Raw genomic sequence first — 23,596 nt, forward strand, 5'->3', positions numbered from 1 at the left:
CCGATGTTTCCACCAATTTCTGCCATGCTTCCTGTTTCAATTCCTTTTTTCTCTCCTTTATGGCTAGGCGATATTGTCTTCTGGCCTGACGTATTTCTAATTGAGGTTTCGGTAGGACACGCAGCAAGTTCTTTAGGGAATTCAATGCCTTCGTACATTTTTGATCAAACCACCCATTTTGAAGAATGGTACCTGTTTTGAACTGTCTCGTCAAGAGTTCTTTCAAGGTGCCCTGAATTTTAATGAAAGCATTAGATATCATCGGGGCTGTCCTTATTAGAAAGACAAATATAAATCTCCTCCCTCCTTTTGTTGACTAGGTTCTTGAGGAGGTTTTTTGGGTTTATTTTATCCCATTTGACACAATATCCGTTTTTGGCTCCCAGCATAATTGGTTGTTCATAAGTAACTTTATGTAACTTCTGGCTCAAAGATGGTTCCGGTAAGTCAATGGTCATGGACAGAGGGTAGTGGTCACTGTGTGGATGGTCGAGGGTGTTCCAATCTCGTATTAACGATGCGTGTGCTTTTGAAAATAATAAGAAGTCTATGATAGTGTTCCTGCCTCTGCCATGAAAGGTTGGTTTGAGGGGGCATGGAGTCTGAAGGAGCTCATTTGCCAAATGTAGGTTAAAAGAAGTCACAAAGGTGTTAAAAAGATCCCCTGCCTTTGTGTGCAAAAAATGGCTAAAGGTGGGAAAACCAGGATCTGAGGCATATGTCTCATAAATATCACAATCATCTCTTGCTGTGTTTGGGCAGATATGGCAGTTTAGATCACCAGCAAAAAGTATTGCACACTCTCCGCCCGAGGTTTCTTTAATCGTTTGCAGGGCTTGGTGTAAAGTATCCATGGCTTTCTCCAATTGGTCTACAGGCAGGTTATTATAAAAGTTGATAATTAGCAATGACAATGACGGGGCGATATCCAATACAATTATCTGGAAGGAATCTCTCAGTAATGTTTTTCTGATCCTCTGACTGACTGCTACACTAATGTAGGTGCATAGACCCCCCTTGTGTCTGCCCTGTTTAGTCACGGCAGCCGGTGAGTGGAATGTCTGAAAGCCTTGAAGGTGGATAGGTGAGATCGCCCAGGTTTCCTGGAAGCACAGGATGGAGTACTGATTTATCACCTTTAACCAATCCGGTAACATAATTTTAGAAGAAAGTCCTGCTAGATTCCACGAGAGGAACTGCAAATTGCCAGTTTTTTTCCTGTCTGCCTTATTATTCGAGTGTGATTTGGCATTTGTATTAGTGGAGAGACAAGTTTGTCTTTTTTCTTTGCCCCTGTCAATAGTTTTGTCTCTATTTTTTACCCCGTTGACTGTGGAGTTTTTATTTGGACCCTTTTCTGGGTTAACCTGCATATGATAGGGGTGAGCAGTGTTACGCTCAAATCTCCCACTGCCATCATTTACTTGCTTCTCTTGAAAGAGTCATTCTACGTCCTCCATACCGCAGAGTGGCTCAAAGGAGTTATAACAGGGTAAGTTCCAGTTTGCATGGAAGAAAGAGGGGGGTTTGACATAGCCCTGTGGATAGAACTGTGGGGTCGGCGGTTGAAAGAGATCATTTAAAGGGAGACATGTCTGATCTCTTACTCCCTGGCTAAGGTGGTTATTTCTATACTGCGCAAATGAGTGTTTAGGATAGTGAACTTTGTGTGGCTTAGAAGACATTAACGCTTCAGGGTAAAAGTAGGCTAAAGGTTTTGGCAGGATTGGTCCCCTATGGAGGCCCGGGAACCAGTCTGTAATATGTGAGATGACCCTCGGATCTTTAAAGGTGACAATTACTACATCCCCTTCTATGTCTTTGGGACGAATACCAACCCAGTCGGTTCTTCTCACCATTCTTATGTCACCATTTATATGAGGAGGTAGGGGCCTATTTTCCCTAAGCCAAAAAATCACCTTATTTTTTAGGCTGTGATTTTCGTATCCTCCTATACCTGATAATGGTGCGACCCCCGTTAGAATGATAACGTTTTGTGATGCAATCGGGGGTAAGTCGACATATCTTTTACCTAGACGTTTATCATGTAGCGCGGCAGGGTTGGTTTTTTCCCGGGTGGGAAGGGCGTTGCCCATTTTTGCTGAAGCAATAAGAGAGTTGATTTGTGTCGAGTTTGCCTGGGTGTTAGAAGGCACTTTTGGAGGGGAGCTGGATTTTGGGTAGTTACTGACTTCTTTGTAGAGTCTGACGGTTGGGTTTGATTCTGATTTGGCGCCGGAATTTGCTTCATAGGAATCTGGACTTTAGTCGATTTTTCACAACTAGATTTCCCCCCCCCCCCCCAATTTTCGTAGTAGTGGATTTTACTGTGGTGGTTGTAATTTTTGCTTCCTGTTTGGATTTGTCGCCAGAATTTGACATAGAGTCAGGATTTGCTACTTGGGTTTGGGTCAGGGTCTCTGAGAGAGTGTGCAATTGGGTAGCTATTCTTTTCACTCTCTCGAGTATTGGTGTTAATAATGCCTTCACAAGATGTTCCATGGCATCCACAACGTCTTTAATTGTGGGAGGGACGCAGGAAATTAATGCTTCACGTGGTGGTTTTGGTATTCCTTCAACAATTTGTAGCAGTTCTTTGGTGAGTATGTCCTTAGCCGAAGTTTGAGTTTTAGGGGTGTTTTTCGTTGGGAGTCTTTTTCGTCGTTTTTTTGGGTGGGGAACGAATAATAGCCTGTTTCTTTTTGGGTTTTTGTTTCATTTGAGACACTTTATCTGTCTTTAATACCACTGGTGAAGGGTGGAACATAGACAACTTTTGTGGGACCTGGGAAGAGGGAATTTCTATTATATCAGGCCCCACAAACTCCGCAATCTTTGGCAGGTTTGGAGTGACCAAGTCTATGAGGTCGGCGGGTGCCGTGGTTGTAACATTAACAATTTTTAAAGGGGATGGGAGCAAAGATCCATTATTTGGCGGGAAGTAGGATTGAAAAACTGAGGGCACGTTATCAGTATTCATTAAATCCTCTACCGTGATTTTTAAGGTGGAATTAAGTGGGCTAGGCTCAGGAGTAGGTGAGGGAACTGGTATGAGAACGATATTTTTAAGTTGCTCTATTGATTGTCTACTTGCAATGCGCCTCTCTGCCAAGGCCAGGTCTTTATCAATTTCACCATTAACTTTGGAGAAAAATGTATCCAGGGGGCCAAAGATTGAGCTCCCTTCACTCGTGGGTTGAGCTTCACTTCCTGGTTTCGCCATGATTATATGTCTTTTGGGTGCAGACACAGATTATGGGGGTGGCCCAGCCCGGCCTGTTCCGGCCTTGGAGGGCCGTAGAGGGCCCGCCCTTTGCCCGGGCTTAGCCCCGGGCGTCCCGCTCGCGTCCCGCGACGCTGAGGGCTTCCTGTTGTAAGCAGCCCCTCCCGGCGCGTATGACGCGTCGGGGAACGCGCCGCCGCTGAGCCTGTCGGGATTTGGAGTCCCAAGGCGGCGGCGCGGCTGGTGGCGGTTCTTGGCGTCCTTCCCTCTTCCACTGCAGGCACAGTGTTCACTCAAGGTGTCAGCCGGTAAATGGTTTCTCGTTGTCCTGGAAAAGGGCTCCCCCCGCTCCACCGAGGGCTTCCTGTTTTAAGCAGCCCCTCCCGGCGCGTGTGACGCGTCGGGGAACGCGCCGCCGCTGAGCCTGTCGGGATTTGGAGTCCCGAGGCGGCGGCGCGGCTGGTGGCGGTTCTTGGCGTCCTTCCCTCTTCCACTGCAGGCACAGTGTTCACTCAAGGTGTCAGCCGGTAAATGGTTTCTCGTTGTCCTGGAAAAGGGCTCCCCCCGCTCCACCGAGGGCTTCCTGTTTTAAGCAGCCCCTCCCGGCGCGTATGACGCGTCTGGGAACGCGCCGCCGCTGAGCCTGTCGGGATTTGGAGTCCCGAGGCGGCGGCGCGGCTGGTGGCGGTTCTTGGCGTCCTTCCCTCTTCCACTGCAGGCACAGTGTTCACTCAAGGTGTCAGCCGGTAAATGGTTTCTCGTTGTCCTGGAAAAGGGCTCCCCAAATTCCTCGTTACCTTCCTTTTGATTGGCTGGCTTCTCATGCTCAAAATTGGGGTATTTTTTTTTCTTTATCTTTAATATCTCCTGGAGTGCATGTGTTTTCAGGGACACTCCCTTGTGTGCAAGTTCCTTCCAACCAAATACGGTCTCCTACCCAGAGTGCTCAGGGTTTCTATTCCCCACCCAACCCCCTCCATACCCCCCCCTCCTCCCCTTCCTCTGTACAGCATTACCAAAGCCAGTAGGACACAAAAGACTGTTTGGCGTTCCATTGCTTGTTTGAAGTTGAGGCAAGGTTGTCAGGCCTCTGGGATCACAGGCTCTTACGCCTTTTGTGCAATGGGATGCTCATCCTTGTGGCACTTTTGCAGTTTCACATTGAGGTTCTCTTCAAAGAAATCAGCCCCCCCTCCCCCACAAATGGATGGAAGAGGGAGGAAGGCTCTTTATCCAATCAATTAGTTTTTAGGTTTCGGCCTGGCCGTATCACTGCGAAGCAGTGCTCCGCCCAGGGCGAAATCTAATGTTAGAGACAGTATGGGGCTTTGTTCCGCCTCTGTCTTCCATTGGCTAGCTCCATAAATGGAGGCTAGCCATTGGAAGAGTGGCTGGCAATCATTCTTTCCCCATCTGAACGTGATTCGGGGGCGTTTCCGAGCCTTTTTCTAAGTCCCACCCTCTCCTCTTCCCATTGGCTGGAATTTTACCTTCCAGCCAATGGGAAGGGGAGAGCACGAAAAACACGCCCCCAAATCCCTAAGCCCTAGTCTATTTTCTGCCCACACCAACCCTCCCCATCCTGTTTTCCAAACCCCTCACACCTGTCTTTGCTTTCTCGGCTAATGAACATCAGTTCAGCTGGGGGCGAAATCAAATTGGACTTCGACATAGAGGCTCGCGTCTCGAAGTTGCAGATGGAGTTTTTTTCTCCTGGTTCTTTGAGGATTTCAGCAAGAAACTCTAGCTCGGCCGAGCAGAAATGGCCCCCATCAGCCCGTGCACAGAGCCTGACAGAGCTCCAGGTGTGCGCTGTACCTCAGCTGACTCTGCCATGCCATGCTCTGGAAGGACTTATCGGAGAATCGAAGGCACAGCTCACCAGCTGATTGGATGAGTCAAATCGGTCCTGTCCCAACAAATAAACGGACACGCCCAGCCACCAGCACAGCCTTTGGATGAAATGTATCAGCAGGGTCTTCTAATACATATGTTCCTCGGACATACATACTCTCATATAGACTTCAGCGAAGTGCAAAACAGCAACACAGGTGTACCCTGAGAGGCTAACACGTGCATGCACTGAACCATCCTATAGGGGAAAGGGATATGCGTTGATGCCCCAGACCGCTCTACTCCTTCCATGAAAAAACAAGTATTAGAGCGCAGTGTTGCTTTAAACTAGCGTTCACACATTCACGCTAAGTATTTGCTGTCTAGTTATTCACAGTCTATGCACGCAGAAGGCTCACCTTTCACCTGCGCCCCCTCCCGACACACACGAGCACAAACAGCAATCCAGGCATTTCTAAATCTTATGTCGAGAGCATTATTTCGCTTGCACAAGGCCGCACGTGACCCAACAAGCAGGACTCACACACACTATGAACCAAAAGGCCGGAAGTCTGGTTTAAGGCCCCCTTCACCCTGCGCTTATCGGTTCCGCATCAGAGGCCGTGATGTCATTGTTATGCAGGCCTCTCCAAGAAGCGAGGGACGGTCGTGGCAGTGCTGCGTGTACACGTTGTAAACATGCATTGATCATGTATTGACCACATCGCTCTTACCATGGGTTCACAACGCGCACTTTCTAGGTGAAATAACACCCACGTGTTCACCTCTGGCCTCTGCTGTCAATACACGCCTCAATAATTCACCCGGCCACTCCCCTTCCTGCAACTCCCAGGAAGTGACATCCTGTCTCCACCAGCCAGCATCAACTGGCCTTGAAACCTGCCCACGCCCCCCAAGTCAGAACCCCCCCAGCGTCCAGGATGTGCAGCTACGGGGTGAGGTGGAGGTGTGCCCACAGAGGCCATGCTCTTTGCCACAACCTCACGTCGGTACATGGGACTAAAGAGGTACCCGGGACCTCTTTCACCGCCATGTTTTCAGGTGTGATTGGAATGATGGCAGGGGTGCTTTGATGCCCCGGCTTTAATACACAGCATTGTAGTGACTGGCCACCTGCTACAGGTTAAGACGTTCTGAAGTGATGGCAGCGTGAGACGTGATGTCATCACTCGGGCGTGAGCTCAACCATAAGGAAAGGGTATCAAGCGAATGCGCTGCATCCTAACGTGTCTTTAAATGACAGTATATGGCATATGAAAGAATTTAAATCCTCAAAAACAACTGCTTAAATCCCAACAGAGCAGACCGGCTTAATCCCATTTTCAGCACAATCGTACGGCCACAGTACACCGTAAGCAGCTTTACAAGATAAAACATCTGTATGTCCGTGCATGCAATCTTACTTAAGCTGACATGCAAAACATTGCGTAATGGTAAAGTGTATTTTTAAATGAATCCTCCTCAAAAACAACTAGCCCAAATAGAACACACAAACAACAAAAAAGTGTTAGCCGGCTCATGTATATTACTATTTCTATTAACAATAACGTTGTCAATCAAAAACACTAACTCACTCCACATCTGATCAGATGATATTTTGGGAAAAGTGCTGGTGGAAATTAAAGTGTAATACAACAACTGCACATTGTATTGACTAGAGGGTTATAAAGTGTATGTATACTGCAGGTGTGTGAATGTTTTAGGGGACCAACCAAAGCACACAGGACATTGTGCATCAGCTTGCAAAAACAAACCGCTCCGAGTGTCAACAAGTCATTACTAACACTTTCTTCTGCCAGGGGTTGCTAAGGCACTATACAAGCGTGCGATATTTGTTGGACCAGTTACACTGGCCTAGAACAGGGGGCGCGCTTTGACCCAGTGGGCTACAATCATATTTTTGACACAACAAGGGCAGGTTACCATCTCACCTGGCTGGGCTCGTTTGACCCATCTAGATCAGAGACATAAGACTCCGTTTCATTCACTAATTCTCGGAGCTCAGGAAAGTACAGGGGTCGCATAAATGTGAACTCACTTGTGTCCGATTCGGGGGGCAGATAGGTCCCGTAGCGCTGAGCGAGGGGGTCACTCGGCCTCACATTGACATCCACAAACCTCAGGGTGCCATCGGGGTTCAGGGTAAGGGTGGGGTGGTACTGCTTCTGGAAGTCTGCCGGCTGCGCCTTCTCGGGGCAACAGCAGCCGCCAGAGCCCACCGTGCTGTCCTTGAAGAAGCACTTGGCCGACAGGGCTATGAAGGTCAACCGAGCCAGCACACTCACGGCCACCAAAGACACGATCAAGTAGAGCGTCATATCTGATTTACCCCTGGGGTTGATCTGGAAGTCTCAAGACTTGGGGCTCTCTTCCCGGATGCTGTCTTCCAGGGACAGCAGCATGGTGACGGTGGTGGGCAGCGGCGGGTCCCCGTTGTCCTTGACCAGGATGAGGATTCTCTGGGTGAGGTTATTTCGCTCTTGGAAGCCCCTGGCAGCCCGGAGCTCCCCGTTGTAGGGGGATATTCGGAACAGGGAGGGGTTGGTGCTCTGTGTGTGTGTGGGGGGGGGATCTGTGTGGGGGGGCTCTCGGTGTGTGTGTATGGCATTGGTTAAGCTATTGACATTGTAAATGACAATGCCATTTATTTATCTGTTTTCAAAACCAACACAAATACAAATTTTGTCATTTACAATGCCAATAGCTCTAACTTTTGCAAAGGCGAAACCGTTGCATTGTAAATGCTTGTTTTACTTTGAGCTGCAGGTGCCAAACCAGGTTCTTTTTAACCCTTTATTGCCCACCAGAATCATTTTCAAAGTGGTATGTAATTCCGTAAAGTTTGTCCTTTTTTTATTCTGTTGGGCAGCATCAGTTTAGAAAAAAAAAACAGCTTTTCAATAAAGTGTGACCTATCTTCCATACATTCCAAGGACATTGCAAGTCATAGAATTTTGTGATCATATAGCAGAACAAGACCGAAAGCGGAATTCTTTCTACGGTTTTGTAACTCCAAGAAAGATCAGAAGAGGAAGCAATTAAAAAAGACAAAAGATATATTTATTGATGTTTAAACAACCGGGTGGCCTCTAACAGTTTGAGACATACCTGTTCATATACATTAGTCGCAATACCTGGGTCACCGCCTCCACCCCTTAGGGCCAGTAATAGAACTTTACAGACATGTTAGTACACAGACATGTCACCCCCTTCATGTGATGTTGCTCCCGGTGCTGACCCTCTCACGGGACTCACGCCCATATCCAAAGTGTAGTGTAGTTCCTATTTTCCCAATAGGCCCTGCGCATTGGAATAACATAAACAGTAATATCGACGTAGAAGTGCGGCTCTTCCAGGTCTCCAGTGACTATGCTAAACTTAATTGGGTTTGTTATCAACTAGCTCAGAGGTCACTGGAAACTTTCTTGACTGAAATAGGAAGTGATCAGCTTCCCTGGCACAGCCAAGAAGGGATTCAGTTTTCCAACAACCGTGCAACATGACAACTTTGCTCCTCAGATCAAGAGTCAATCTCTAGGGTTGTGTGAAACAATAGAGTTATTTTACTCAGTCAGTGGTTGTGCAGTTTACTTTCACAATATGTAGAGAATAGAGAGACGGGCGTTTTCAATAAAAGGTAACATTTATTGAACAGGTTTCTTCTCGTACAAGAGAAATGAATTGCCACAATTGCAAGACTTGTTATGATAAAAAGTACGTACAGTAAGATAAGTATTGTGAAATAATACTGTAAAAGCATTGATATGGTTTCTTAGCCATACAATGGTTTAAAAGGAATAAAACATATATACATTCATATATACATTAGGCTAAAATACTCAACTGGTGCTTCTAACTACGCCTACCCCATGGTTTTGCCAAGGTTTGCTTCAAGAATTCTCTCTCAAGGGTTTAGTCAACACCATACCTCTGGAATAGAATGATGGAGGTCTGGTATCTCCCTCAGGACTCGATATCCCAGTCACCCGCAAGGGTAGACTAGAAACGCCGGAGCTGGATTTCTCTGCAGGAGAAAGACCGCGTCTATTCTTCAGCGTGTCGAGGAGGAGGAGGGGCAGCGTCCGCGGGCAGCTTGCATCTGCTGGGCTCTTGCAGGGGGACGGCTGTTCAGCTCCCAAGTTCACCACACCATTGTTCGCTAGTTAGCAGCGATAGCAGTAGCGATAGCAGCTATGGTATCATCAGCATGACAGCTTCTTCAGCTTCAGCGAAGATAGCAGCGATGGCATTGAGGCAGCTAGCGTTTGCTTAAGGCAACGTTGGTAATATTTATACCTGAAAGGTGCCTTGTTTGACGTGAGTTTTTGGACATAAGACGTCAATAAAGATGTCACTAGGAAGTGATCGTCTATCAGTGCTCATTAGAGTTCTATTACTAATCAAAACACAGCAAGCGGGGATTTCCAGGTTTGCTCTGTCATTGCACTAATTGGTTGCAAAGGAAATGGCAGAGAAAGCTATTCTGGAATGTGGCTCTGTTCGTGTGAGGCCAGAGATGAGTTTCTGAATATTGCACTTGAACGGTTATGCCAATATAGGGAATAAATGGATTTATAGCCGAATAGGGGCACAAGGTCACAGTATCGATCAGGGTCCTATTTTAGAACGCTACAAAAGAAGACTGTTTTCTTTTGCAGTTGTTGTTCCCACGATGACTGGGTGGACCTGAGCACAGTACTCCATGACATGCTGGGGGGGGTGGACTGGGGGAATGAAGGGCGGGGGGAGGGTGGGGTTCCCACTTGGTTGAGGATGTGGGGGTTAGGCTTCTCATTGCACTTCTTGATGAGCTTTTTCGTCAATGCAACCCATGAAGGACTATTGACTGCATATGGCTGTCTATGCAGCAGTAACGAGATGCACGTATATGAACAGTGGATCCATGTTCGTTCACATGATCATTCACATGTCTATAATGTACTAGTATGTCTCGTAAATGCCTAAAAGTTTGTTTACAAAAAAAATGCAGTTATACTCTATGACCTGCCTTTCAGCTTTGTTGTTGGCTCTGGCAGCATATATTATGACATCACAACTTGATTGTAAGAACCTATTACAGTTTACCAGCTATATGATCTTATTACAAGTGACTGGAACCGTGATGGCTCTAACGAGAAAATTAGAAACTGATCTGTACATGGTTGTTTGACTTCCATGTTTAAATGTATGTGTGGGTATGTTTTGCTAGTGACGCTCTCCACTATGTAGTTATGTAATTCGGAGTTCCATAGGAACATTTTTTGCTAATAACTGTGGCACCGTTTGACGAACATTCATTAAACTTACCAAAATCAAAGTTCAACCATCGCCACACTTTAAGTTTCAGGATGATCCGTCAAGCTGGGGCCAAGAAAATGTTGGCGGCCCAAAACCTTTTTCACCATACAATTTCCACTGGGAGTTTTGAACCGCAGTACAGAGGAAGCTGCTGAGCAAAATTCTGCAAAATTTGATGTAAAGCCAAATCTTTACCCAGATAGCCTGCTTTTTGTGATTTGGTGTAAATCTTTTCAGCCGTATCTCCAAATAAAGCTGAAATAGACATATCTGGACTGTTTGTCCCACAGGACCACAGATTAAACATTTAGTTGGTTGCAAGATCTTTTTCTTACTCTCCTGACCCTTATTTTTGGTGGGGCGGGGTTAGGGGCGCATGTTTAAAATATTTTATCTCTCCCACAATGTGTAAAAAAAAAAAATGTTAATTTACTATCATGAGACGGCTGTCCGCCATCTTAGAAAGGTAAATTAAAAATAGAGTTTAAAGATGGGCTGCATGCATGTGCGCACATGCAACACAGTGATCTTGGAATAATTTTTCAAAAAGTATTAAAAGAAATTCCAGAGTGGTCGTCTTGCTTGTGTGCTCGTGCAGCGACTCATCTTGGAATGACTTCATTTGCTTCATTCTAAGATAGCTTCAGTGGTGGGCACATGCAGCTGCCACTTCTTAATTTCTTTTTTTTATTGTTCTTAATTTACCATTCTAAGAGCCAAAAGGTTTCACAGACTAGCATGTAAACTGAACCAATCATTTTTGTTTAAGTCTGTGGTCATATTTATCCAGTTATATCCCAAGCGTAATAAAATTGTGTTTAACTTGTGAATGTTTTTGATGATCCATCAGCACAGAACTTCTATTTAAAATTCTTCACTTTCATAGGTTTGAAAAAGAAGAAAGTGGGGAAACCTTTGAGTTTCAAAGTTGGATTAGGAAAAGTTATTAGAGGGGTAAGTATGATATGAATGCCAATCTGATTGTTATGTAATTGGTTTTAATAATTGCCATAACAATTTGCTTAGAATAGCCACACAAACGGTTACTATCCATTTCAGAGCAGACCTGCTGCTTCCAAATTATTTTTTTATTATGGCCTGAAGGAATGGAAGCCTAAAGCCAGGCCAGGATTTAATTGTCAGTCAAATGGGCCTTTGTATAACATCGCACACCATAACTCCTGTTGGAGTAGTATTTGAGCTTATACCTTGATCAGTTGCCATATTATAATAATGCATTAGTTTGATTAGGCTTCTCATTTAAACCATACAAATAAAAAATAAAACCAGTGTATAAGGCATTCACAATATACAGTAATATCCATGTAGCACTAAAAAACTGATCTGCCCATTTGAAGTTAGGTGATCTACATACAGAAATACATTGTTTTCTCTGTCTTTTTGCAAGGATTTGGTTATACAATAAAATCAAGTTTCCGTTTTTTTTCTCTTTGCGCTAAATACTTTTAGACACTTAGGAAAGCTCATAAATGCAAAAAAAAAGTGTGGTTTGCCATTTAGACAGACCAGAGCTTCGCCATCTCATCAGTTGTTGTATGTAATGCTAAATGCTATACAATTTTCAGCTATCTTTATACACTTATTCACAATGTGAAAAGGGGAGAACAGGATGTGCTTAGAAAAACTTTAGATGGGCATGAAGTAGCAGGTGTTGGACTCATTTCGTGGGGAAAATGTGAGACCTTGAGGAAGAGATGGCTGCGTTATGAGGGCTGACTGATTTTGCCGTCTTCGCTTGGTTGTGCCTGCTTTAAAATGAGGCTGCACTTACTTGAACGTTTGGGTTAAATGTACAGTGTATAACCGAGATTAGCAAGCGGACAATGCATTTAAAATATGCATAAATGTGGAATAATGCAAATGACTGGCTTTAGTGTGTTTTAAGCGGGTATTAAAACAAATTCACAATTAATACAGAAAGCTTGGTATAATTTCTAGGAAGATAAACAGGTGTTATTCAGCGTGTTTGTCAAAGGTTACTCTATGCTAAACTTGTGATTTAGTTCTATGTTCACCCAAAAATTGCGGTAAGTGTTCTGGATGCAGGTGATGTATCCTCTTGTGTCACCAACAGACAGGCAAAAGTAATTAGAATTTGAAAAGATCGACACTAAAAATGCATCTTGAGTGTGAAAACTGCCCAAAGACAAGACAGTTTCTAATGTGTCCATTTGTATAGTCTATTACTGTTATTGAAGAATAATTTATATATAAATGTACAAACCTGGTCTTTTTCACAGTGGGATGAAGCCCTTCTAACAATGAGCAAAGGTGAAAAGGCTTACCTGGAAATCGAATCTGAATGGGCTTATGGCAAGAAAGGACAGCCAGATGCAAAGTATCCTTTTTCAAACAAAGTATTATTTCTCGTTTTTTTTTTTGTTTGTTGCAAGGATTGGCTTTAAGGTCATTTATGGCCAATACGTTGCATATGAAGGGATTCCCTGCTTGAATGCAGACTTGCATGTTTGGTTATTGGTATTGGGCAGGGAGTGTATGTATATAGTTTCTGTTGCATCAATGTCTTACTAACCGTGCAAGCCTCCTGGTACATTTATCGTTTTGAGTGCTTGCTTTGACAGTTTTCTCTGTTATCTGTAACACTGCATTAAAGTATAGATGCCCCCTCAGTTTGGACCCAGCTATATGTAAATCCGTGTTGACCTTGCTCCTGTGACAACAGTCCAGCCTGAACTGCCAAGTCCTCTTTAATTGCCAATACTACACATGTTTGAGCAAGACACTCTTTGAGGGTGTCTAGCACTGCTTTGCAAAATCTGTTTATAAAATACAGCCATACTCTGATTAAGACGCCCTGTTCTTATACCTGACCGAACCAACACCACCACCAAAAATGTGACAGTGGAAATATTACATACCATCTTTACGTATGAGGGTGACAAACTCTAAAATAGTTATTTCACCTCTGGTTAAGAGTTCTAATCGACCGCGCATTAAATACAACCCTAAACGCGAGAGGTCACACGGACTGTGTGGGTCTCGGGCGCGTGCGTAATATGTTTTTCAGAGTGACTCGCGGAGACATGCCCGTAAAACTCCCTTTGTGTGAACTGTGACTCTTATTACCAACAATACCCTTATCGCCAGGCCTTGAACCCCCACCACAACCCTCACCCCAAAGATGACATACATGTGGCAAGCAATGGAACATGCATGCACGTTTGGCTCACTCACAGTTGCTCAGAGCCCTGGGTGCTGACAGGGCCAGCAGCAGCCAGGGCATGACTAGTCCCGCTCGGGGCATCCTTGGCTTGTACAGACAGATCAACCAGCAGAGCTAGCATGACTTCATATTCCCCCCCCCCCCCTCCTCCCCACCACCCCACTGCTTCATTCTGAGATCGAACTTTAAGCGAACTGCGCTGTCTCAACTGCATATAATACAGATTTACCCAATTTACCGTTTCGCTCCTCATTAATTTCCCTACTGTATCAACAATAAAAATAAACAGCAAAATGAACATTCTGTTCAGAGAGCCTGAAACTGGGGCATGCCCAACAGCGGCCTGTACAGATTTAAATGTGGAGTTTGCTGGTCACCGTGTCTTGGGGGCGATGACTGCGCTGCTCTTCTGCCTGGCAGCCTCTGAGGCGGCGACCGCGAGCCTCTCGGTGGATTTATTGAGCTCCAGCTTACTGGCCCTCACCTCTGTGTGCAGGGCAGTCTCTGGCAGTGCTGGTGCTGTGTCCTGCTGCTGCCCCGCTCTGCGGGGGGAGTCTTGGGTGAGTCACTGACTGAGGCGGGTACCTGGGGTGTGGTGGCGGCGGCACCTTTTGTTGTGGCTACAAGCCCTGCTGGCGGTGGGGTCAGGAGGCTCCTCTGCGCGGGATCCCGGGGCTGACTTTTGCGAGCTGTGGATGAAGCTGGCACTGGAGAGGTATGCTGGCTCTTGCAGGCTGCCTTCCTCTTTTTGGGAGAGGCGGGCGGTGGGAGCTGCGGGTTGCTTTTGTCTGAATCATGTAAGAAGTTTCTCTTTTGGCCCTGTCGTTTTCAGACTTTTTCCCGGACTTCCTGTCGACTTAAAAGGTTCCTTATCTTCTTTATGGGGCCATCTGCACCCATAAAGAAGATAAGAAACATTTTACCACAGCAGTAAGTCAAGGAGCCCAGTCTAAAAAGGACAGGGCTAAAAGAGAAAGAAGAACGTCACTAGGACCTCTTCTCCATATTGGAAGTGGGCAGAATGGGGCACCCTGGGAAGCCCAGATGCTATACTTCTCAAGAAATGTTCAAGTGGGTGGGAGGGAACCTGGTTGCGCATTAGCTCCCAATTATGTCCTGCTTTGAGGTAATTTTAGGAGTATAGGTAGATAGTCTGTGGCACCCTAAACTCCTAACTCTACTGGAAAAGGACAGAGGGACTGCTCTGCTGCACCGTGGCACCTGCAAGGATGGGCTTCACCTGTGTAGACTGCACCTGGTGGCTGGCAAATAAGGAATGTGCCTGCTGTGTCCTGCTCGAGGAGATGTCCTCTCCAGAGCCTAGCCAAAACCAAGAGTCTGTGAGCTGCCTTCTTTTCACAGCCCTGGGACATGACCACTGAGCAGCCTGCTGAAGAAAGTTGGTAGCCAAAAGTCTTCATCCGCTGTCATGCAGCACCAGGAACTGATGCAACGAGCATTTACAATGCAATGGTCTCGGCATTGTTAAAGTTAGAGCTATTGGCATTGCTCATGACATTATTTTTATTTGTTTTTAAAACCTAAATAAATGGCATTGTCCTTTACAATGCCAATAGCTTAATCTCTCGCAAATGCGAGACCTACTGCATTTGCAGCCACACACGCAAAGCCACCCACACAGCCACCTACACAGACACACAGCCACCTACACAGACACACAGCCACCCACACAGACACACAGCCACCCTCACACAGATCCAACTGCACACACACACAGTCACCCTCAAACAGTCACTTCCTTGAGGGACATAAAAATTGGTGTATTAGTTCTGGAAGGTCGTGTAGTGTAAGGACCCCGCTCTAACCACACTGGCTTCTGTACAACCAGCCGGGAAACGCTAGGGGCCATTTCCCTCTCTTGTTTGATGCCCTACGCCCCTTGGAACACCCCCCTGGGAGCAGGCTAGACAGAGAGGGCTAATGCCCCACAAGTACCTCACACAAAGAATGCCGGCCCTACAGTCACCTCACCCGCGGATCGCTACTGCCCCACGAACACTTCACTCACATTGAGCCGTGCACCACAACCAACAGTAAGACGCAGAAAGCGTGGGCACCGGGGTGCTTTCTTCAAAGAGAACCCCGCCCACGCACCTCACGCAATGATGGCCATGGCAGAACCTTCACCTAAGAGGACCACAAGCACTTGGACAAACTCCACAACCAGCCCCTCCACCCCGAGAAGGCCCCGTTTACAGGGATACTTTCTTAAAAGAGAACCCCGCCCAAGCACCTCGTACTCTCCCTCACTTTCCCCATGGATGACCCCGTGTCGGGAGCAACTTCTCCACAAACCATCTCGTCCCACAAGTACCGCACCCACAAAGCAGCGCCTCGAGCCCTCCTAGAGCATCGCACCACACTTCTCCATAGTGGAGCCCGGTCCCTCCCGCCACCAGCTCAGTGGGGAAACCCCGTGCCGTTGAGACTTCACCACCATTGCCCCGTGAGCACCTCCCCAACAAAGCATGGCCCGGGTTAAAAGCACCTCACACCGAGAGCACAAGAGCCAAGCAAGCTTAGATCACCCCAAGGACGCCGGCCCCACGACCACATCAGAGAGATGTGAATCCTGTGTGGTGCGCCACCCCACGGCAACTGCAGGTAACCCCTGTGTGAAAATATGCAAAAGCTGGAGCAGCAACATGAGGAGCGCGGCAGCTGGCATCCCGGATTGAGAGCGCGTTAGGCAGAGGGCGGGGGCGGATGCAGTCCTGTGGGTATGGGACGTTTATGCGTTTGGATACAGCGCAGACTTTACCCGAAGGTGTCAAAGGCTTCACAATAGGAACAGAAATAATACATGGGGAGAACATTACAAGTGAACAATTACAAAAGCAAAAGTTAAGTTAGATGAGGCAAAAGTGACAATTATGAGACGCAGTTCTCGGACACCTTCCAATGAGGGTGAGAAGGATACTACAAGGACTGGGCAAATGAAGTGCCAGTCAAATGTAACAACAGTAAATTGGTTACTCACACAAGATTCCGCACATTTACAGCAGCTGACCGGAAAAGTAGGTCGACAATATTAAATAAAAAATACAAAATGGGGTGGGTGAAGGGGGTGCTGTTCTGCTCACGGCGAAAAATGGCCTGCCGTTCTTTATTCCAACATTGGTGCCCAGTTCTTTCCACCAGGTTCTATGAAAGTGCCATATTTGACATATAGCGTACATGTTAACGTCTTTCCAAGTGAGTGTTGTGGGAAGACTTTAAACCTGTCCTGGTTTTTCGGCCTTCAGCTACACGGATGCTGGGACTTGTAGTTACGCTAAACACACTGTATGTGTCGTACAAGCCCAAGAATGCTAATGACGCTGGTTCAGAAGCCCGGACGGCAGCAAGTCACAGCTTTATTACCTTTAGTACTTCTGACATTTTGCAACGGGATTGTCTGGTACGACAGCACAAAAGAAATGCACGTGCAACAAATCCACCCGCAATATCGATGTATGGCATTACCTCGTTCCTCTCGCTTATTTCCATTACGCAGTGAGACCCTTGTGCCTCGTAGACACACCCATATAAAATGTTTATGCCCCCTTTACATCCCCTGTTCTTTTGTGTCCGGTGGTTTTAATTAGAGCTGGTTCTTAATTTTATTGTCTCCTTTTCTCCTGCAACATTTTCTCCTGTATGCTTTTTTGGGCCGGGCGGAGAACATGGAGCAGTGCTCCGATTTTGGTGCGGAAAAAAGTTCGGGAAACTGCTGGACTGTGAGGCCTGACCCACAGGGACTTCTCTGGCTATGGAGCTTCCAGGGGGCCTCTTCAGAGTGGTGCTCTGTCTGTCGCTCTGACAGGATGGCGCAGGTAATTGGTCGCGCACACGTCCAGCAAATGTAATTTGAATTCGGCCGCATTCCACGCTCAGACGGGACGAAAAAAACCAAAGCATGGCTGTTTATCAGTGCCGCACGCCTCTCTGCAGACGCCCCCTGCATTCCAGAGAGGTGCGCATCGCGATCCGGTCTGCCATGCCATGCTGTGGAGACCAGACCTGGCCGCGCGCACAACGTTATCCTATGTGGAAACGCTGCACGCGGCCAGGTCTTGTCTCCCTTCGTCGTTCTGAGACGCCGACTATAGTACTCTGGCGAACGCGCTTCGCGCGTTTCTAGCCGAGACCTAAAAAGTAGCACCTGATTTTGCTGAGCACGGGAGTGTCGTAAGAGTGCAACTGGGACCCCCAGAAGACTACCAGATCGTATCTAGAGCATCCGTTGGGAATCTTTAGCATCCTTCATTGCTTGAATCAGGACCACTTCTAGAGGAAAACCCTGTAAAGGATCGAAGTGCCTGGAACTGACTGGAGACTGCTTCAGCTGCCGAGGTAACTGTTTCTGAGGACCTTGCTGGTCCCTTGACTAACTTTCAACTGGAACTGGTCACTTAAAGTAACTCGGTGACTGCATTCCAACTGGCCCAAACCTTTTGGTGAAACAGTTTCTAAGTGACAAATGTGTTGAATCTGTCAATGATTGTGTGCGGTTGAGTGAAATAACCCGATTTACTTTACCGTGTAAATTCTATATCACCGGAACCCTCCGGTGGATTTCTTTCATTGTGGTGTCTAAACATACATACAAATACTGCCAATTTATTAATTGGTGTCCGATTGTTTTGTCAATTTCTTCAGTTGTCTTAGTGGAGTTTACATGCTTTACACTTGTCCCTTTGTGTAAGCCTTGCTGCTCAGAGCCACCGCTACCCAGGTTTGAGCTGAGGGTTTGGCAAACGAAACCTAAGGGCCCTAAAAAGTATATTACACAGTGAGGACAGGACGTACAACCACACCATATAATACCTCATTTCCACACACTCTATTTGTTTTAGGATGTCCAGCTTTAGGTAATTTATATCTTGAAACTTACCCGGTTTACTGTATTTTTCCACAGTTCTCACTTTCTGTAACCGGGCCTATACATTTTGTTCTCATCCGGTCACTTTTCAGACCTCAAATGTCAGGCTTTGTCTTCTGAGGAAGCTTTGTGTTTACTTTCCTTTTGCCTACTTCAATGTGAGAGGCTTTATCTGCTAGTCTAAGGTGTTTTTTTTCCTTTTACTTCTGTGCAGGTTTTTCATCTAATTTGCTCTCTCTCTGTCGCAGCTTCTGGGTTCTGCTAGCGCTGTTACGCTTTTAGATACTGCGTGCTCGTTGAATTTATTTTACTTACTAAATGCTTATTTTCAAGTACGCAGCAAAATGTAAATGTCTGTAAACAAACTGCGCATATATTTCCTAATGTATTAGAATTAGGAAAGCACAAGGGAAGTACTTTTTTTTTGTTTGTATTTCTGAAGTGGTGTAAACTAACATCAATACACTAAGTGATGTCATTTGCATACATCACCTGTGTGAGCTGTATGGTTTTATCTGTTAAACGGTATGCCTGTGCAAAAGTAATTGTCAGTGTGTTGTCTGTAATGGTAGTGCACTACCACACCATGCATACTCCACTCTAAGCTACTTCATGCCACACTGCTGTACCCCTTTTCAGCACTACACTGTCCCTTTGATACAGTACTCCATCCTGTGCCACTCCATGACTCTGCTCCACTCTATTTAACTATATGCCATTCCGCAACTTGCTTCTCTGCGGTGCTCCTCCCAGAGAGGTCTGTTCTAGGCCACTCTGCTCCTCTCAAACATTCCTCTCTGCGACACTCTAGACCCCTCGGCTCCTCTCTTCGACCCTCTAGGATCCTCAAGGAAAGTTTATAGAAGCCTTTGCAAATGATTGGTGTTTGATTCACAATGGGTATTCACAGCTCAGCACACCATGGGATGATTTTGTAATTCTTTCAGACTTCTCACTTTAAAGCTTTTTATAACTTGTTACATTTTTGCTTGGTGTCTGCTTTCTATGCAGTATTGGTAAATAACTGTTTCAGATCTATGCTGATTTCCTTGACTCGTGTGCAAACAGAATACCACCTAATGCAAAATTAATTTTTGAAGTGGAGTTGGTGGATATCGAGTAAGTGTTACCTGTGCGATTCTTTGGTGAACCAGAAGATTGAAGCTTCAAGACTGCAACATCGGCTATTTTCACTGCAGCGAATATACTTGATTTTATCTTGTTGTAAATACGGCGAATGAAAAGCTTGTACATTCAGTTTGTGTTCTACATTCTTGTAGGACACTTAGTGATAATCCAATATTACGCAAACGTTATAACTATATCTTTTCATGGTAAACCGTGTCTGTCAATTTAATTGCAGATAAATAAAACTATCTATTTGTTTAATCTCTGAAAATTATTCAAAGGTGCACTGCTCTCGCCTACCGTTTTGCGTGTGAAACATTGACATGTTGAACACTTTTTCTTTGTGTCTCAGTTTAACTTCTTTGTTTTATAAGTCACTGAAAAGAGGAAATGCAGTGGCCCATGAACAGACATAGGATGCACTTTAAAACAGTGACTTGAACATTGGAGTTTGAAACTGTCTGAATAATATTGTGCAGGATCACTTCCATTGTATTTCCCACACAAAGCTTACCATTGTCTCTATTTTATTCTTTCGTAAAGCTCTGCATGCCACCTTTCATGCACTACAGCTCACCATAGGGTGGGGTAAATTCAGTTTATTTAGGTTTAATGTAATCTTCAGAGTGGCTAAAAGATTACATTTTCTGATATTTGTTGAAACCAGTGTAATTAAGTCTGCCCTCTGGTTTGGGCTCAGGGCTTCCAGGGTTCTCATGGTCTTGGGTTATACCAACATATGATAGCTGTTAGGTGGTATGCTAAATGATCCAGTGCTCCATCATGGAGTGATTTGTAGTCTTCAGATTGAGGATTGCCAACGTCTACAGGGTTCACAAGTTAGGTATTTACCTTCTGCTTGGGTATAAAAGGATTTGGGTGTTTTTACTTGTATGTACTGAGAAGGACCCCTTGCTAAAGAGTAATGGTTAAGAGTGGGGGTCAGGGAGCCTGATTGGAAGGTCTAAAAGCCTGTGCTCCTATGTAGAAAGAGCAGAATAGAAGGGGGGAATGCACAGTCTCCGAAAAGGTGGAGAGGGTCTAGGTCGGAGTAGTGGATAGGGACAGTCAGCAGGACTGTTTATGGTGACTTCACACATCCCCCTAGAGGAAGTCCTGCTTCATCTTAGGGTGGTGCTCCTCGTCGAGCCAGCTCTGCAATGCCCTACGAGTCCCCCGAAGGGTCACTTTGGCAGTGATCTTTTGACAGGTTGCCGTATGATGAGTGCAGGTGAGGTGGTTTGTGACGTGGCGGGTGTGAAATAAAGGATTAAAACTGGTAAGGGAGATCCTGAACTACACTTAAATGAGGGCATCGCCTTTCCAGGGATAAAAACCTCCAGCAACAGCTTATAAAGTACAAGGACGAACCTGCATTATCCGCCTCACCACTTAAACAAACCTGACATCCACAACACCCTAGAGATGATCCTAAAAAAACTGGCGGGTGTCCATGACCTGGCCAAGGCAACAAAGCAAACCCAGACTAGATACAGCTACAGATAGCAGCGGTCATGCATACAGTTAATCGACTAACCGCAGCAGAACAAAGAATAAGTGATATCGAAGACGCAGACTTAAATGTAAACAAACTGCTGAAGTCTCTAACTAAAATCACAGCGACACTCCAGAAGCAAACGGCGGAATTGGAAGACCGCAACCGGAGAGGGAGCATCAGAATCCTAGGAGTCCCGGAGGGGGCAGAAAACACGGCGGGCTCATGCTTGCCCTTCCTCGAAGATATGGTCAACAAAATTTACAAACCTAAAATTCGACCGTCAGTTTGAGCTTGATAGAGCATATAGAGTCCCCACCTTCAGATCCACAACAAGGAGTGCGGCCCATCCAATAATTTGCAAGCCTCGGAGGTCACAGCACACGGAAGCCATCTTCAACTTTGCTCGGAAAAGCAACCAGATCACATGGAATGGGCAGAAGATTATATTCACGCAGGACTAGTCTAAACCCACGGACACTAGAAAAGGCTTCCTTGCCTTACGTTAAAAAATGAAGAAAAACATAGTTCTCTTATTGGCACACCAAATTCATGATATGTGAGAGCAGGCGCGCGACTGTAAAGAGCTAGCCAGATACCTGGACGGCCCAACAGCCCAAGAAATGGAGACCTCTCGAGCAGGATCCAGTAAAAGGAAAGCTTCACCTGAGCTGGGGGGGCGAATGACTCGAAGCCTGCACAAATTATTTGCAACCAACACTTACTGCAACATTATCTTCTGCAGTAGGGGATCTCTGTGTATAGTCAATCTAGTGAATAGTCCCGCCCATGTGCGTGGACCCTGGAGCTATCAAAAATAATCTCAAGTTGTCAAAAAATGCAAAACTGCAAAGACACGAGAGAATTTAAAGACCGATAATGCAGCCTATATCCACAGGCTACACTGTCCAGTACTTCAACTAGAAATTCCACCAAAAATCCACACAAACAGCATAGCCTGCCCAGTTTCCTCCATAGAGAAACTTGCCTCTACCAGCAAAAGCCTCTGGAATGATAGAGAGGAAGGTATGGACATACAAGCCCCATAGGCTGCCATTATGTGGCTTAAACAGGATACTGTGCCTTTAAGAGAGCTTTCCAGAACTTCTACCAGTATCCCAGAATGCACTGCAGGTCCCTCTTACTGTCAGTTCTTTTTTCCTTCCGGCTCCTGCTAACAGGACCCTGGAACATGGAGCTCTCCCTTTTTCAAGGGTTTATTGGAATTTTGTGCACTTTTGGTTTTAAAAGTGTTTTCAGTTTGTGTGCTTGGTGTTTTTCTGCACTTGTGTATTTGTTCAGGCTTTTTAGGGCTCTAAAATGCCTGCTCTCTTCGGCAAGTGCCCAGAATGTGGAAGGAAGAAGTCCCAAGTCTGATCCACACGACGTCTGCATCCTCTGTCTCCCTGCTGCAAATGCCCATGAAGAATGTGACATCTGCAAGACCTTTTCAGCAAGGACCCTGAGGGAAAGGCTGAAAATCAGGCTTCAAGGCCTAGAGGAGAGACAGCTGCAGGTGGGTCTGGGAAGGCTTCCTCTGCCCCTGCTGAGGCCTCTGGGGGACTCCCCAGAGGCAGGAAGACCAGCAAACGCTCCTAGTCTCTGTCGGCGTCGATTGCATCGACTATGTCGAGAGGGATGAAGACGGTGTGTTCCCAATCTCCCCGGGGCTCTGGGTCGAGACGGCGTGAAGGATCGACGTCGAAGGGCCTGTGTAGGCTGCCGTCGAGATCAGTCGACTGATTCTTCGTCATCAGCGTCAAGCCATCGTCGGAGAAAGAGAGACTGGCGTCGACGCTCGCTGTCGAGGCGACCCTGCCGGTCACCATCGAGACGGTCGGCGTCGAGTCTACGCTAATCGTCGAGGACTGAACGTTTGACGTCGCGGAGGTGGCGTTCGGCGTCTAGGAAGAAGCGCTCGACGTCGCAGAGGTGGCGTTCGACGCCAGAGTCGCAGAGGCGACATTCGACGCCAGAGAAGCGACGCCCGGTGTCGAGAAGAAAGAGATCAGCGTCTCGGGGACTTTCCAGCTCTCCTAAGCGGCGCAGAAGGAGTTCTTGCACCAGAAGTCACGCTGGATCTGGGGGAGAACGCTGGAGACTGCGATCACAGACTGGAGGGGCTGGTTCACAATCCCCTTCCCCCCCCCGAAGTCACCGGGCTTGGTGTACTTGGTGGTTTATACACCACCTCGGCCAAAGATGCCCCCACCTCCTCCACCTATACCCAAGGAGGATCCTCCCAGCAATCCTCCTCTTCCACTGCTTCTACCTTCAGGGCCACCACCACCGCCTCATCGGCCCGTCCCTGGGCCGGAGGTACCTCCTGTTGCTCCGCTGAGGTCGGTGTCGCCCCTCCCTACACCGCGTAAGGGGATGCCTAAGCCAAAACCCCAGGATAGGCCACGGAAGACGCCTCCACGGAGACCTGCGGAGCGTCTACGAACTGGGAGATCGCGATCTCGTTCCAGGAGGAGGGAGCGATCGCGGAGTCGCAACAGGTCATCC

General features: G+C 46.6%; 1 protein-coding gene across 1 annotated transcript in view; it reads left to right on the plus strand.

Annotated features, from left to right (window-relative positions):
- Positions 1 to 19,854, plus strand: part of FKBP3 (FKBP prolyl isomerase 3) — a 56,770-nt gene extending 36,916 nt beyond the window's left edge. The window contains exons 5-7 of the mRNA XM_086937257.1: positions 11,262 to 11,329; positions 12,637 to 12,734; positions 19,534 to 19,854. Of these exons, the coding sequence (XP_086793383.1) occupies positions 11,262 to 11,329; positions 12,637 to 12,734; positions 19,534 to 19,588 (221 nt within the window). The 3' untranslated portion in view covers positions 19,589 to 19,854. The remainder of the gene's footprint in view (positions 1 to 11,261; positions 11,330 to 12,636; positions 12,735 to 19,533) is intronic.
- Positions 19,855 to 23,596: the final 3,742 nt, after the last annotated feature.

This window comes from Lissotriton vulgaris, chromosome 9 (assembly GCF_964263255.1).
Source record: "Lissotriton vulgaris chromosome 9, aLisVul1.2, whole genome shotgun sequence".
NCBI lineage: Eukaryota > Metazoa > Chordata > Amphibia > Caudata > Salamandridae > Lissotriton > Lissotriton vulgaris.